The sequence below is a fragment of the Limanda limanda genome, chromosome 11 (genome assembly GCF_963576545.1).
Source record: "Limanda limanda chromosome 11, fLimLim1.1, whole genome shotgun sequence".
In the NCBI taxonomy this organism is placed as follows: Eukaryota; Metazoa; Chordata; class Actinopteri; order Pleuronectiformes; family Pleuronectidae; genus Limanda; species Limanda limanda.
Window position 1 is genome coordinate 13,179,478 of NC_083646.1, and position 15,782 is coordinate 13,195,259.

General features: G+C 43.9%; 1 protein-coding gene across 3 annotated transcripts; it reads right to left on the reverse strand.

The window, feature by feature from the left end:
* Positions 1 to 293: 293 nt before the first annotated feature.
* Positions 294 to 14,370, reverse strand: tmem245 (transmembrane protein 245). 3 transcript variants are annotated; one of them, XM_061081331.1, is made up of 18 exons: positions 13,763 to 14,370; positions 12,120 to 12,237; positions 11,392 to 11,487; positions 10,804 to 10,911; positions 10,153 to 10,353; positions 9,873 to 10,042; positions 8,972 to 8,995; positions 6,476 to 6,580; positions 6,308 to 6,390; positions 6,132 to 6,222; positions 5,925 to 6,023; positions 4,828 to 4,959; positions 4,525 to 4,647; positions 4,074 to 4,219; positions 3,857 to 3,957; positions 3,581 to 3,755; positions 2,082 to 2,276; positions 294 to 1,992 (listed from the first exon to the last, which is right to left on the reverse strand). In XM_061081331.1, the coding sequence occupies exons 1-18, from the start codon at positions 14,360 to 14,362 to the stop codon at positions 1,908 to 1,910; spliced, it is 2,652 nt and encodes an 883-aa protein (XP_060937314.1). In that variant the 5' UTR covers positions 14,363 to 14,370; the 3' UTR covers positions 294 to 1,907. The 3 variants fall into 3 exon arrangements, with proteins under 3 accessions (XP_060937314.1, XP_060937313.1, XP_060937315.1); XM_061081330.1 differs by having other exon boundaries at positions 10,153 to 10,356; XM_061081332.1 differs by lacking the exon at positions 8,972 to 8,995 and having other exon boundaries at positions 10,153 to 10,356.
* Positions 14,371 to 15,782: the final 1,412 nt, after the last annotated feature.

The following is a 15,782-nucleotide window of genomic DNA, read 5'->3' on the forward strand; positions in this document are numbered from 1 at the left end:
AAAATAGTCAATAAATTGATCAATAAAAATGAATTTGCATCTTTGATAATCTGTTATAGCTCTACTCTAAATATCTGAATTGATATAATAAAATGTTAATATTTTTTACTTGAGGTAGACAATTTATATATCACTGTAAATTCAATATTTTAGAAGTCTGGTTTTTGAAAATGTCTCCTAAGAAATTGAAATGAGCCTTTTTCAACATTTACTAAATTGTTATCAACCAAACATTTTAATTATTGTAGTTAATTAAATTAATCGAAAAAAGAATGAAAATGCTACAAAGCCACTGCAGATAAAATGAAAGTGTTTATTGGGTCAGTGCATATCCAGTAATTATAAATCACAGCAACGGCACCAAATGAAACCAACAGTATGAACCCCCCCACTGTCGGGTAAATAACACAGCAGCCATGACCCATGTGTCACATTACATTCGTTTAATAAAGCTTCAAGTGATGTAAACTACGTCACGCTCTCCGCTCACATCAGACCTCGGACTACAGGTGACGTGTGAGGTGGAGGAGAACAGGAGAACAGGAGAAATGACTAGGGGGGGGACTGAGGGATGGGAGGTGTGGGAGGTTTGACCTACAAATGACATCATGGCATGGGGATAGGAAGTCACAGTCATAGCAAACCTTAAAAAGTGCTGAAGAAAACTCTCAAACATCAACATCCTCAGTGTAAACATCATTCTATACTGACTGATCAGCTGAGTGTGTGGAAAATGGGAGTTTGTTCCCATGTAGTGTGTGAGAAAGTGTTAGGGCCACGTCGGAAAAAAAATCTGAGATTTCCAGGAATAAAGTCGCAATTTTACAAGAATAAAGTTGTTATTTATTAAAGAGGAAATGTTTGGTCAACTGAGAGTTAATCATTGGATTAATATGCGAGAAACTCAGATGTTTCATAGTTTCACTTTAAAATTGTTTTAAGACTTTGGATCCAGAGGAAGTGAAACTGCTTATTTCCTAAAAAGGTTCCCATTCTTTATTGTCATAAAATTACTACTTTTTCTCATAATTCTATGAAATTATTCTGGTAATATTATATTAATGTATTCTCAAATACTGTAGTGTTTTCTTTAACGTGGCCCTAATACTCCGATGTATATGTGCACTCAGTCTAAAAAAACGCAACCTTAAGCTTGGAATAAATTGCTGAACTTGGGTCGTCTAACCTGAACCGCTGAGGAAAACATCATCAGTCTAAACCTGTAACCGTTAGAGGAACATCGCAGTCACCTGTGCGATGTTTTAACCGTCCAGATACTTTTAACAGTGTAACAAAGCCTGGTCCAGGAGGGTTTGTTAAAGCAGAGTTTGAGTGAGTGTTGCAGACTCACAGCTTCTTTCACTAAGACATCGAACGCTCATCAACTCGTTCTCTGGAGCGAGGGATGAGGTCGGCGTGATGAGAAGGGTTCATGACCCGCCTTCCCTTCAAACTCTCCTTGACCCTCCATGAGGACAGAGGTAGGGAGAACAGAAGCTGCACGACCACGCGCTGCAGCTGCAAACAGAACCGGCCACACGCGGTGGAACCAGGGGCCTCGGAGATTAAATAAATCATCTTCAAATTCATTAACTACATGAAATCTCACGCCATTTCTCAATATTAGAAAATAAATTTAGGCACTAAGTCCTGAAGATGACGTGATTTGCATCAACGTCATCTCCACCATTCGTCGGTCCATGTTTGGGATCAGGTGTTCGCTCACATTAGTTATTTAAGGGTTTTAAGTGAGAGCGGCACACACAGAGACTGGTCTGAGGAGCAGACGACATCATGGGAGATCAACCATTACACCGCCATCTCTTCTTCAGTCGGGGCTGACGCCTGTAGAGCCGGGCAGCTTAGGGAAGAGCTTCAGGGTGGGGGCAGCACTTCCCCCTGAGGAATCAGCCAATCGGCGTTCCGCAGGGACACGCCTTCTTACTCTCACGGGTCGCCTTCAGGATGGATGGCGTGGATTCATTGAACATCCTGAAAGTTACAAGCAAGAGGACAGTGACGTCACGAAGATCTAATCAGCTTTCTTTTAGTGTCTCAGGTATTTCAGGTGCTGTGTTTACCTGAGGGGGGGCAGAGGCCACGCCCCCTGCAGCGGCGTGGTCACCGCAGAGCTGGGGCTCATCAACATGGCGCTGTAGATGTTGGCGGCCACCACCAGGATGCAGAGGAGGATGGGCCCGATGATGGCGCCCTCCAGACCCAGGTAGTACGCCCCACCTGCCACCGCCAGACCTGTCAGATACGGATGTCCACCCCTGAGACACGGAGGAAAAGAGATGGTGGAAACGGCTCATTAAAGGTTTGATCCAGATGTTTTTTCTAATTCATCTGGATTTAATAGTGACAGAGCGTGTGTTGATTAATAAATGTCTCTGTGATCATTCCTAGTGTCCACTGGCTGTGAAGTGAGTCTTAAGTGTCAGTATTATCAGGTCTGTGATAGTGGTGGGGGAAAAAATCTATTCTGTTCAGTATCGCAATATTTTGCGCCCGCAATTATATTGATACTGTAGTACAAAGTATTGCAATAAAAAAAAAAAAATTATTCATAATTCATTAAATATTTATTTACAATTATATATGTAACAGCCCCTGGCTGGCAAAGCATGACGAGGAGAGTTTCAGAGTTTAAAAGATACCTAGTGTGTATGCGGAAAGGATGTTCTCCACTGCAGGAGATATAGTAACGGCCCAGAGGAGCACTTTAACATCTGAGCATGTTGACCAACTCCTTTTTCTGAAAAAAAATGCCAATATTCCCAAATGAATTTAACATTTTGGGTCATGACCTTGCAGGTCTCAATTTGATTGAAGCTCTAGGTTACTCTTATTTATATGATTATTCTCAGGTTTATGTTACTCTATTATGCCTGCTTGATGTGACTGTATTGTATTGTATTTAAATAATTGTAAGTTATGTGCTGGGAGCTAAGCGTTCATGTGAGAGGTCTCCTATTCAGAAAATAATTACAAAGGTCCTGTGTTCTGAATGTTCAAGGACAAAGTTTATGCACTACCCTTTCTTAGTTTTTGCACTTCAGTTAATGTGTAGAAGACAATGTTATTCACAGAATTAAATGTGACATTTGAAGTGAGTTGAGCAGTCTTATTTTCCTCATTTTTTGTAATGCCTTTGAATAATATGGGGGACATGAATCGCAATATATCGCAGAATCGAATCGCAATACTTGCAGTATCGCAATATATCGCAGAATTGCAATACTATTGAATCGTGGCCCAAATATCGCAATACTATTGAATCGTCACATTTTTGCCAATTCCCACCCCTAGTCTGTGTGGTTTCCATGAGCTGCATCTCCACAAGCCAACAGTGTATGAAAGTGGCTGAGGAAAAAGGAGACCCTGTTTATAGATTTCACTAACAGAGTTTCCTCTTGTAGCTGTGTCAGGATACTGGTCTCTGATGTAACAACAGTTACAGGGATGCTGAACTTTGTCGGCTAAATGTTGCAATGCTCTAAGTGGAGGCTCCAATAACACTCACACAAGCTGGTAACAACGGTGTCACACACACACACAGACACAGACACACACATACCCGGAGATATCGGAGTAGATTGCTGTATCTACAAAGTATGTGGGGAGCAGATGGCAGATCAGCAGCAGCACGGCCTTGACGCCTTCGCCCTGCACCAGCCACAAGTCGCACACCGCCGGCACCGCCGCCCAGTACGTCCCCAGGAATGGCATCGCACCCAGGGTGGCGGCCAGAGCTTCAGGGCGGGAGAGAAGGGATTCAGAGAGGGGGGGGAAATAGTTGGCTTACAGCTTAGCAGGAAGACATGTGGTGCAAACAATGAACAAGCTGACTCACCAGAAGGAATAAAGACGATGTTGATGCCAAAGATGGTGTGAGTGAGCCACGTGTAGAGGCCGTAGAAGCCGGCCATTTTCAAAGAGGCATCAAACACTCCTCTTCATCCCAAACACAAACACACGACACAGGTCAAACATAATGCTTGAGATATATATTAATAGATTCTGTATCGTTTGCCAAACAACACTTAAGATGATTGTGTGCATGTGACTACCTGATGGCCTCTTCCACAGACTGGCCAATGATATTCGAGGAGGGTCCGGGCTGGGAGAGAGGGGTCAGGCTGATCACCCATTTGACTGGTTTGTAATATTCACCACTGGAGCTCAGCAGGTAGAAGAGAGTGGTGAGGAAGATCACCTGCATACACACAGGAAACAACACAAACATGACGCAATAGAACAAACAGGCAAAAAGAAACAAGTTGACTGCAAACAAAATGCAAAAATGGAAAGCTGCCTGAAAACATCAGTTGTAATAACCTGCTATTCTTCTGCAACACCTCTAAAGAGACAGCTAATGTGAACAGTTTTCCTCCAACTGGAACTTCTGGTTTCACTGGTGTCACCGCACCAGGTAAACAGGGATGAGCGCGGAAATGTTAAATAATGTTCCCAGTGAACCAATGAGAATTTGAATAGTCTACAGCAGTCAGTGTTTCGTACCAGACTCAGGGCAAAGTTGAGCAGAGCCGTGCCGCTGTGGAACAAGACGGTGAAGAGGGTGGTTGTCGTGGAGATGAGGAGACCAAGGTTCCTGCTCATCACCACCCACAGAGACTCCAGGATCTGCGGAGCAACAAGGCAACACGCCATCGTCAGGAAGAATGTACCAACTCAAAAATATCACTTTGGATGCGAGGTAAACAAAGAGTGTAGCAGCCACTTGGACTGTAGCCCTTTGCAAAAGTTTATTCAAATGTGCATGCAAATCCTCGACCTCATACAGAAGATCACAGCCGTACTTACCGACAGCAGAGTCTCAATGTTCTCCTGCAGGAACGAGGCAACGTCCTTCCAGTCCATCAGCTCCATTAACCAGCTGTTCTGTCTGTGAATCATCTTATTAATACCTCGGGGGCGTCCAGTCTGGGTCACGTTCTGGAAAGTGTTTGGGAATATTTAATTACTGCAGTGAATTTAAAGTAGTGGTGGGGGAAAAAATCGATTCTGTTCAGTATCGCGATATTTTGCGCCCGCGATACTATCCATACTGTAGCACAGAGTATTGCAATTTTTTTTTTAATTTTTTTACAATTATATATGTAACAGCCCCTGGCTTGCAAAGCATGACGAGGAGAGTTTCAGAGTTTAAAAGATACCTGAGCATTCCAGGCACCATAGTCTGCTGAAAGGATGTTCTCCTCTGCAGGAGATATAGTAATGGCCTAGAGGAGCACTTTAACATCTGAGCATGTTGACCAACTCCTTTTTCTGAACAAAAAGGCCAATATTCCCAAATGAATTTAACATTTTGTGTCATGACCTTGCAGCCAACTGGACTGGACTCTAGTAGTACACATTTGTTTATTTTTCTCAATTTGATTGAAGCTCTAGGTTACTCTTATTTATATGATTATTCTCAGGTTTATGTTAATCTATTATGTCTGCTTTATGTTACTGTATTGTATTTAAATAATTGTAAGTTATGTGCTGGGAGCTCAGCGTTCATGTGAGAGGTCTCCTATTCAGAAAATAATTACAAAGGTCCTGTGTCCTGAATGTTCAAGGACAAAGTTTTTGCATTACCCTTTCTTAGTTTTTGCACTTCAGTTAATGTGTAGAAGACAATGTTGTTCACAGAATTAAATGTGACATTTGAAGTGAGTTGAGCAGTCTTATTTTCCTCATTTTTTGTAATGCCTTTGAATAATATGGGGGACATGAATCGCAATATATCGCAGAATCGAATCGCAATACTTGCAGTATCGCAGAATCGCAATACTATTGAATCTTGGCCCAAATATCGCAATACTATTGAATCGTCATATTTTTGCCAATTCCCACCCCTAATTAAAAGATCATTTTTCTTTACATCGTCGACACCTCCACCGTCTGAATATTACCTTCACAAACCAGGAGTGGTACAATCGGTCCCAAAGCTCCAGAACCTGTTTCTCGATCACCGCTGTGTGGTTCACTTTGTCTCCCAACATCTTATGAAGCTGCACGCAGGAAAAAAAACAAAGAGTTATTGCACAGTTGGCTCTCAACATATTTCTATTAACATGTTCCTCATTTCTAAATTGAGATAAAACAGGGATTATCCAAACCTTCAGTGTTATCCACTCTCTCCCGTGTTGATGCACGTTAGTAGCAGCTGAATTCAAAGCCTTGTGGACCACACGGGCCTCTGGAAGCCAACTACAGGAGAACAGAGGAATGAAAAATGATCAGCCTGAGAGAAATTATGTTTCCAAATGTTAAAAAGACATGAAGAAAGTCCTACTTGGCCCATTCCGGATGGTTGGAAACAGTCTCGTTGATGAGGTTACCGGTTACGTCGATGATGTGAACGCTCTCATGATGTACCTAAGAAAAAAATAAAGTTTCTTTGTCATTGTGGACCATGTCACCCAGAGTAAAACAAAGTCATTCCTCAGAACAAAAGTAATACCATAGCTGTAAGCAGGAGACCCATGAGCAGCGTCCCTGTGACAAGGATGAAGATGATGAAGATGCTGATGATTTTATCCAGAGATCGCTCCAGGCCCACGATCATCTGCACAGAGAGGAGGGAGGAGACACAAAGACAGGGAGAAAGAAAGAAGAGGAGGGGAGAAAGAGGAGAGGTGGTGGAGGAGACGCAAAGTCAGTGCTGCTCTGAAGGAGTTGAAAACATACAGTGATCAGACACATGGAGAAACCTGCGTCCTTTTCCATGTGAAGAGGCCATTTTGGATCTAAACGCTACTCCCTTCAGCCCTGAGGACAAGAGGGAAGTTGACTGAGTGGAGCAACAGTCAGGATCTCTGCACACACACATTCACACGTTTCTGCACATCAGCACGGAAACATGCCGGAGATACACCCGGGCCGTGGGCTGCTGTTGGTTTGAGTGTATTTTATTTTGAAAGTGTTGTGATAACATCCACGAATTCTTTGTGTTTGTATTCTGTTTTGAGTTGTTGTTCTCAACTCAGGTTTCTCGATGCTCCAAAACTGTATCGATGGCGAAGTTACTGGAGTTATTCTGTTAGTGGGCGACTTCTCATCAGACTGGGCCCTGATGGTTTGTGACGCGACATGTCAGTAAAAAGTTCCACTGAGCTGCAGCTGCACGATGAGAATCAAACCTAAAGCTTAGAATAATGTCATCTCATGAGTGAAGTTCGTTTCACCATCTGTAGGAATGTAGCTTTACTTCAATGAGAACCATTATACTGGACTCACCGACTGACTTCAATTAAAGGAGCAAAAACATGGAAACATCCCATAAACATAACTTTAATTTGAAAAATTTAATGGAGACAATTAAGCAAGTGAATTTTAATTTAAGTAGTAATCGTGGTCTGATTTGGAAAAGTTCTTACAATCACCGCTGTTTAAGGCAACATGAGAGATCACTAATTAATGGGAGGACGACAAAATAAAAATAACAAACTATTTATTAACTTTCCTCTGAAATCCAGGACACGTGAACAGACTGACCAGTGCACGTTGTGAGTCCCTCTTTGTCGGTTCCCTAAACCTACATCATTTTATTCTATAAAGAAACCTGAGGACACGTTAAGTCATCTCCGCCCGTGGCTGCTTTAATTTTGTGCTGAACCCACAACACTCAGCTTGTACATGTGAGAAGGTCAAATGCCTGAATTAACCGCACAGCCATGGAACACTGATGTTCTTCTATGACACCATATCATGACAACTTTCTACCACGTCCAACCCGAGTTCAAAATCTAAATATAACTGAACCTTTTCAGCATCAGACTAACATTCGTCTATATTACTCTTTAGGTTCATATCCTGAAAAGACCAAAACCAACCAATGTGATGATAAATAATTTACTCATGTTGTCGAACCCACTAGTGGAGTAAATGTTTAAAAACCAGCTTGACACTGTGACAAAAGATGGATCGAAAGAATAAATAAATAAATAAACTACAGAGCCTGTGTTCATGGTTATGAAGTAACATATAACCCCGGATGTGTTTTTAATAGTTTTACACAACAATATTAAGGCTCAGTTACACAAAATGGTTAATAGTGAGAAAAAATATGGTTTTAGTCTTATCAGGAGATTTGTTGCTTATGAGAAAAATTGAATATTTCTGCCTTAACGTTAAAGCTCATTCTTTGTCCCTGGAAGCAGACACAGAGACTTTGCACAGACTCTTTACACGCACTGTTCATCAGAACAGGCTCTCCATGTTTCCATGAACAATGGAGAGAGTAAAAAGGTGTTCATGCCGCTCCACTGCCTGGTATTCTGTTACTAATATCTTGTGTCCTGTCTTTAGTGATGTCTGATGTTGCTAGGAGGTTTCAGAGACTAAGAAACCCATTGTACTGTGTGCCAGACTATTCCCTGCACACATGACTCAATAAAATGACCTGAATTTAGATTCGGGCCCCAGATGGCATGACCACAAAGATTAGTGAAGCTTGGCCTGATTATTTAGCACGGGGTTTCCATCAATTTGTCCAAAAGGGTAACCATATCTTTCCGAGGGTGTTTTTCTGGGACACCAGTGTTCCTCTGCATCTCCATTTAAAAACTTGGACTTCAAATCTTTAGCTCGGGCTACGTCAGCCTCCTCTACATGCAGCTCAGACACACTCAAGCCAATCCTGCCAGTTAGATTAAAGCATGGAAGGTACAGACGGGGCAGAGGGACCATCAGCCCCCCCGGCTGTAGCTTCACAAACAAACAAAAGCAAGAAGCAGGGGAAGCAGCAACACAGATATATAGACAGGATGAGAGGTTGATGACAGTGAATGGGTAAAGCGCCAGTCGAAGCTACTACAATGTGTGTTCACGCCTCCACACACACCCACTCACACTGGATACGCAGTGGCTATTTTTTTTTTCTATCCCGTCTCTCACTTCAAACACTCTTTCTGTCAGTCTCTCTTTCTGTCAACACGCTGCCCCTCAGAATCATTACCTGCTTGTTAAGCCAATGCCAGAGCTTGGGAGGAGACAAAGAGACATTGGGAAGATTATTATTGGAAAAAACAGGAAGATCTGTGCAGTAAGTCATCACATGTACCCGTGCAACAAGAACACCACTTCGGTTTGGGCTCAGGCAGTGAGGGATCAAGAGAGTGGCAGGCGGGATTTATCTACTGACCATACAGTGAGTGTGAGATACAGAATAACTGTGATTACAAACAACTACATCCCAGAACAGTGAGAACAGAGACTACAAATGTAGTCAGTGTGGTCCTGAGCTATGCTTCACGCTGAGATCCAATTCTAGTCCAGAGTTGCTGAGAAATAATCAGTTTAGTGTGGACCCAGAAAAAGGGGAGGATCCACACCTATCTCATCAAAGATTTCCAGTGGAGGAATTTGTGGTTCATTATGGAAAGTAATTGGTATATTTATATACCAATTACTTGGATATCTTGGATCTCTTGGTTTTAAATGCAGTGTAATAAAGGGACAGTTGGGCCTTGGAGGAGGAATGCACTCTACTGAGAGCCATTCAAGTTGATTAATACTACCCAATCTTCACCAGCTACTCAGAAACTGGTTCTGTCTGCACTGTGGTGCTGGTGCATTTATCAGAGCTTTATCTGTGGAAACAGCTGTAAGATGGTGCGGAGAGAAATGACGCTGAGGAGAGCAGTGAGTCCAAATAACAAAGACAAGGACCTGAAAACCAGAGCTATTAACGAAAAAGATTCTAAAAATGCACGTGAGCTGAGGGGAACTGAAGAGGCCGGTGACAGTGTTACCTGGAACCCTCCGTGTGCCGTTAAGAGGACGAGTGAAATCATAGATGGAGGAAATAGGAGCAGCAGCTGAACCCCAGCCACCTGTAGATCAGTCTGAGGCGTTACCTTCGTGTCAATGCGGAGCAGGAACTGGGCGAGGCCTTTGACTGGTCCCGGCAGCAGGGCCTCCTCCCGCTCACGTCCGAACTTCTCCACCACCTTCCACCACGAGGCAAGAGTCCGCTCTGCAAAGCCCTTGAGGCCAAAGTGGACGACCAGCTTCTTCAGCACCCACACTGCAGAATCAATGCAACACGAGCTTCAGTATGATTCACACGGAAGCATGTCAAAGAATGTGGTTTGTATACATATATGTATTGTGTGTGTGTGTGTGTGTGTGTGTTACCAGCCACAGGGATAGGCAGCAGTTTTAGGATCCAGAGGTTGAGCCAGATCTGAACCAGAACTATGGCCCAGCCCAGTAGAATGAAGTAGATATCGCTTTTTTTGTGGGAGCTTTTCTCTCTCTGGAAAAGGCCAGCTGGTAATGAGCGGGGGCCCCTGGGGAACCCCGGGGTGGGGGGCTGGGGGGCCACAGATTGCACACCTTCTTGGGTGAGATGAGAGGGGGGGCATATAAGAGCAAGAGAAAAAAAGAACTAAGCAACGAGGTGGATGTTGGTTAGTTGTAGGTGTTAACCACCAACACTAGTGGTGCAACCGAAGCAGAAGTGCTTTGAGCTGCATTTCCTGGAATAGGTTTCTAGAGGTTGACTGTGGAGAATAAGTAAAGATTCTGTTTCTCCACTAAATTACACAGTAAATACATTGTTTTCAAAATTAAGTTATGGCTTCATTAATGAATACTTCAGTACATTAAAACGATATATACACACTCTCCCACTCTGCTTTATCTATCACCACTATTACTCCATATCAGGGTAGTTTTAGAGAACCTAAAGCTGAGAAGTTTGGAACCACTGCTGTTTAAATTTAAAATCTCCGGAACTGCTCGAACAGAGACACATTCAGAAGTGATGGACAGAAATGATCTTACCTGTGACAGAGTTTTCACCGGGCTCAGTTTTGGGTTGAAGGTTGCTACAGGAGATCGCCATGTAGAAGGTGTTAGCAGCAAATGACAACACCTGGCCCGACAGCTCACCTGAGCAGAGGGAGAGAGACGGAGAGCAACAGTAACTCACACAGGAAGAGGCTGCAAGAGACAATACATTCTAAATATTGTCATTACAGGAGGTTCACTTTTCTACTGTGGAGTAAGAAGCAGATGACTAGGGAGCCGGTGGTTTTTGATCTGTCATTTATACGCTTATTCCACCCATTCGTGTTTGGAAGAAATAGTTTTGAGAGATGTGCATATTTGTGCTCTTGCTGAGACTTGCATAAGACGGCTGACACCACTCTCATATCTGTGGAGTCAATATGAAATTACAGCCAGCAGACAGTTAGCTTAGCATAAAGACTGGAAACAGGGAAAGGGTTAGCGTGACTCTATCCAAATTTAATTAAACCAACCAGCAACTCTTTTCCTATAATAAAAACATTTACCTGAATGTATGGCTCTTCGTGTGTGTGTTTGTGCGTTTGTGCATGTGTGTGTGTGTCTGTGTGTATAAATTGTTACCTCTGCCAGGGACAGGTGGTTTCTCTTGGGAGCCTACGATGAGCATTACGACCACCACCACAAACATGGGCACTCTCCACGAGCCGGTGAGAGACACTGAAAACAGAAGAAATGTTGAGAAAGTCTCCTCGGTATGGTGGAGAAACTTGATGTTCTTGAACTGCTTTAAGTTTCACGTACAGTACTGGTTATAACTGTGTTACAAACGTATACATTTGCTGGTTTGTCTTATTGGACCAAATGAAGCATTTTTCCAAACACTCTCTGCCATAACATGTGGGCTCAAATAGGAAACAAACTTTATTGAGATAGTATCGATCATTTTAACAAACAGTCCTGTGCTTGTTCTTTCCTTGAGTACAACGTCTTCTCAATAGCTCCCAGTCACTTTTAACATTTAATGCCCACGGGTCGACACGCCTTGTATGTGCTAAAAATACTTGACTTCCTCATCTTACTATGTTACTCTGCCTGTGCTGTGTATGTTGAACTTGTGGACCTGTAGAGACAGCTTCCTTATCTCAGCTAGAAAAAAACAACCCTGCTCACATGTGAAAGAACACACTGTTTCTCTGCAGCTTGCTCTGAGCTAACTGCTGCACTCAGGCAGGCACAAATATTGAAGTAATCCTCCCAGGGGGGGAAAGACAGAGTTTGCATTAAAGTGTGAAATGAAAACGAACACGTCTGAGCAGGCTCTGCAGGCTTCCTCTCTTCTCTAAACTCACCAATGTAGAAGAGCAGGATGGCCCAGACAGGAAGAGCCAGGACCCTCAGGTAGTGCTCGGTCCGAGGACTCCACTTGAAGCAAACCGTGGAAAAGTAGCCAAGCACCACAGTGCACACCTGGGACACAGGAGAAAACAACAGACAATCGTGGTGTGTTGCTGAACAGATATGTTGCTTTCAGAATCCATGACTCCAAGCAACATTTAATTACAGGCTAAGACTCTGAGGTGTAACTATAGTTTGGAATTCAAGTTATTTTTAAGCAAAAAGGCAACAGTTCATGTCAGAACAGAGCATTTTTCTTAGTTTTAAGTTATGAGATTTTTTCTCAGAGATGTGCAAGAGCTTGTTTTGTCCAAGAAACTATTTTTTTTTTTTTTTTACAATGTTCTGGCATTTTACAACCAATGTATCAAATAATCAAGAAACTGCAAATGAATCATCCTGACAGGTTTAGTCTAATATAATGAATAAGAATACAACTCGGGGGTGTAGCGATTATAAAACAAAGATCTTATGACCTCACAAATGTAACAAACTAACCATAACACTATACCACATGTAAATCACAAATGTATATCCCTAGTTTAAGTCAGGACAAGCTGTATATTTTGAAAATGTGACACATTACTCCTGATTTAGTGTCTCCCAACAGAAAAGTTGAAATTGAGTCTGAACTGTAGATTTGTAGAATCCTTTGCTGGTAGTTTCAACCCTGAAACTTCTTCAGGGATAAAAGAGCTCCCTCTGAGAAGCTTTATGCCAGAGTTTGGTTTTAAAATGACAACACTATGATACTAAAAAAAGTTTGATAGGAGAGTTTTCTTTTAATTTACCTAATTTAACGTGACTTTGCATCATGACTTATTCTATCAATATCAAGAAAATGTTCCCATAATACTGTCAACTAGATTGACAATACATTTGACTGTATCAAGGTTTTAAAAGTGTGTGCAAGAGCGGTTCAGTCAGAGCTGACCTCACCCATCCAGCACCACCCTGACACAGACTGTCCTCACTGGGTCTGTCCAGTTGTGTCTGTCCACTTGTGTTTGTCAACTTGTGTCTGTACAGTTGTGTCTGTCCACTTGTGTCTGTCCACTTGTGTTTGTCAACTTGTGTCTGTACAGTTGTGTCTGTACAGTTGTGTATGTCCACTTGTGTCAGTCCACTTGTGTCTGTCCACTTGTGTCTGTCCACTTGTGTCTGTCCACTTGTGTCTGTCCACTTGTGTCTGTCCACTTGTGTCTGTCCACTTGTGTCTGTCCACTTGTGTCTGTACAGTTGTGTCAGTCCACTTGTGTCTGTCCACTTGTGTCTGTCCACTTGTGTCTGTACAGTTGTGTATGTCCACTTGTGTCAGTCCACTTGTGTCTGTCCACTTGTGTCTGTACAGTTGTGTCTGTCCACTTGTGTCTCTCCAGTTGTGTCTGTCCACTTGTGTTTGTCAACTTCTGTCAGTCCACTTGTGTCTGTACAGTTGTGTATGTCCACTTGTGTCAGTCCACTTGTGTCTGTACAGTTGTGTATGTCCACTTGTGTCTGTACAGTTGTGTATGTCCACTTGTGTCAGTCCAGTTGTGTATGTCCAGTTGTGTATGTCCAGTTGTGTATGTCCAGTTGTGTCTGTCCACTCACTCACCCACACAGTGTGGAAGCAGTCCAGCGCGGCCCCGATGATCCCACACACGTGCCCGAGGATCACCTGCATCCCGATGACGCTCCAGAACAGGTAGAGGAAGTAGAGCAGCGGCGCCCCGGCTCCGATCACCAGCAGCACCGTGAGCCGCTCCAGCACCAGCCGGCCCATCGCCTCCACCCCGTAGTTCACGCACCACACCGGGACCAGCAGGGTTCCCAGCACCACGGGGGTCCCGCTGTCCTGCAGGCCGCTGAGCCAGGAGCGGCCGAGCCGGGCCAGGGAGTGCTTGAAGGGGTGGAGGAAGGTGCCGCAGAGCACGGCCCACAGCAGCGGGCGGAGGAAGGCCTCCAGGATGAAGTAGACCAGCACCGCGGCGCCGCAGCAGATAGCCACGAAGATCATGGCCCCCGTGTTGTAGAAGGCCTGCTTGATGTTCTTGTCGAACTTCAGGGAGGACGGGTGGCTCAGCAGCTGGCTCACCATCCCGACGGCTGGCTGGAAGCTCTCGGAGAAAGAAACGAAGTGAGTCCGCCCGGGGTGCGAGCTCTCCGGGGGAGAGGCGGCGGCTGGGTCCGGTGCCGACTCGTCCTCGTCTGCCATGTTAACGACCCCGCCTCGGTGGGTCCGTGCGGGCGACGTGCCGCGGGAGGGGGCAAAACATGTGACGTAACAGTGACGCTGCGCAGGGACAACGGGCTGCAGACAACATGGCCGACCTCAACAGGAGAAACAGGAAACCACGGCACTTCTGCAGCGGAAGTGGCTCTTCTCCTGTTTTATTCCTACAGGATTTTGTTATATTTGTTAAAGAGATAGTTCACCGAAAAATGAAAATTCACTCATTATCTACTCACAACAATATAGCGGTGGGTGAAGTGTTTGAGTCCATAAAACACTTTTGGAGTTTCAGAGCTGCAGCTAAATCCAATAAAATTCAAGTAAATGGTTTTTCAAATTTAAAAAAACTACACACAAAACATAAAATGTCTCCATAGTGCTCCTGAGGCATCATCCAAGTGTCCGTTAGCCCCAATCTTCAAATTGGACTCAAAACAAGGTCATTTATACTTTGTTTTTACCCTAAATGTTTGCTGTTATCCTCCTGAAGGCCGATTTATACTCGGCTTTTTACGCAGAAAAATTGGCTGACGCACGCAAGCCGCAACACGCCCTCCGCAAGTACGCGAGGGGCGTGTTGCGGCTTGCATGCGTCAGCCAATTTTTCTAACTATACGACAAAGCGACGCGAGCCTCACGCAGCCCGCAAGGCTTGTGATTGGTCTGCTTACTACATCCCGTCCGGAGTCGCATTTCCGGTTTCATGCCCGGAAACTGCGTAAACCACGGAAGATTTAGAAGAACGAATATGGACCAAAATAGAAGAGCACTTGGCAGAAAAGATCCGAAACCATGTCCACTAGTATAACCCGTCACTAACCGGCGGATTTGTCCGCCAGAAAAAGGCTCTGAGCAGCCGCCGTGGCGATGTCAATAAACGTGTGCCACAAACGAAGAAGAGCCGACTTCAACAAAAAACATTACTCCGCCTAGTGGTCTGGCGGTGAATTGCGTTGCAACACGCGCAACTGTGGGGGAACTATAAACCAAAACGAGTCCGTAGAAGCTGCGTGCGTGCGTGCGTGCGTAAAAAACTACTATAATTCGGCCTTAATAGACAACATTTATGCTAAAATCATGGAGTCAAATTTGAATGTCGGGGCTTCCACACACTATGATGACACCACAGGAGAAGTATGGAGGCATTTCATGTTTGTGTCTGTTGTTTTTTTACGTTTAAGGAAGTGGTCATCATTTACTTCAACTGTATTGGATTTGGCTGCAACGCTGTTTCCCCCCTGAAACTCCAAAAGAGTTTTGTGGACTCAAACACTTCTCCCACCTCCCCATCAGCATAGTGGTGAGGAGATAATGAGGGAATTTATATTTTTTGGGTGAATCCCTTTAAATTATATCATCAAAATAAACAAACACGGTCCTTGTTTTTACTTTCACTCATGTG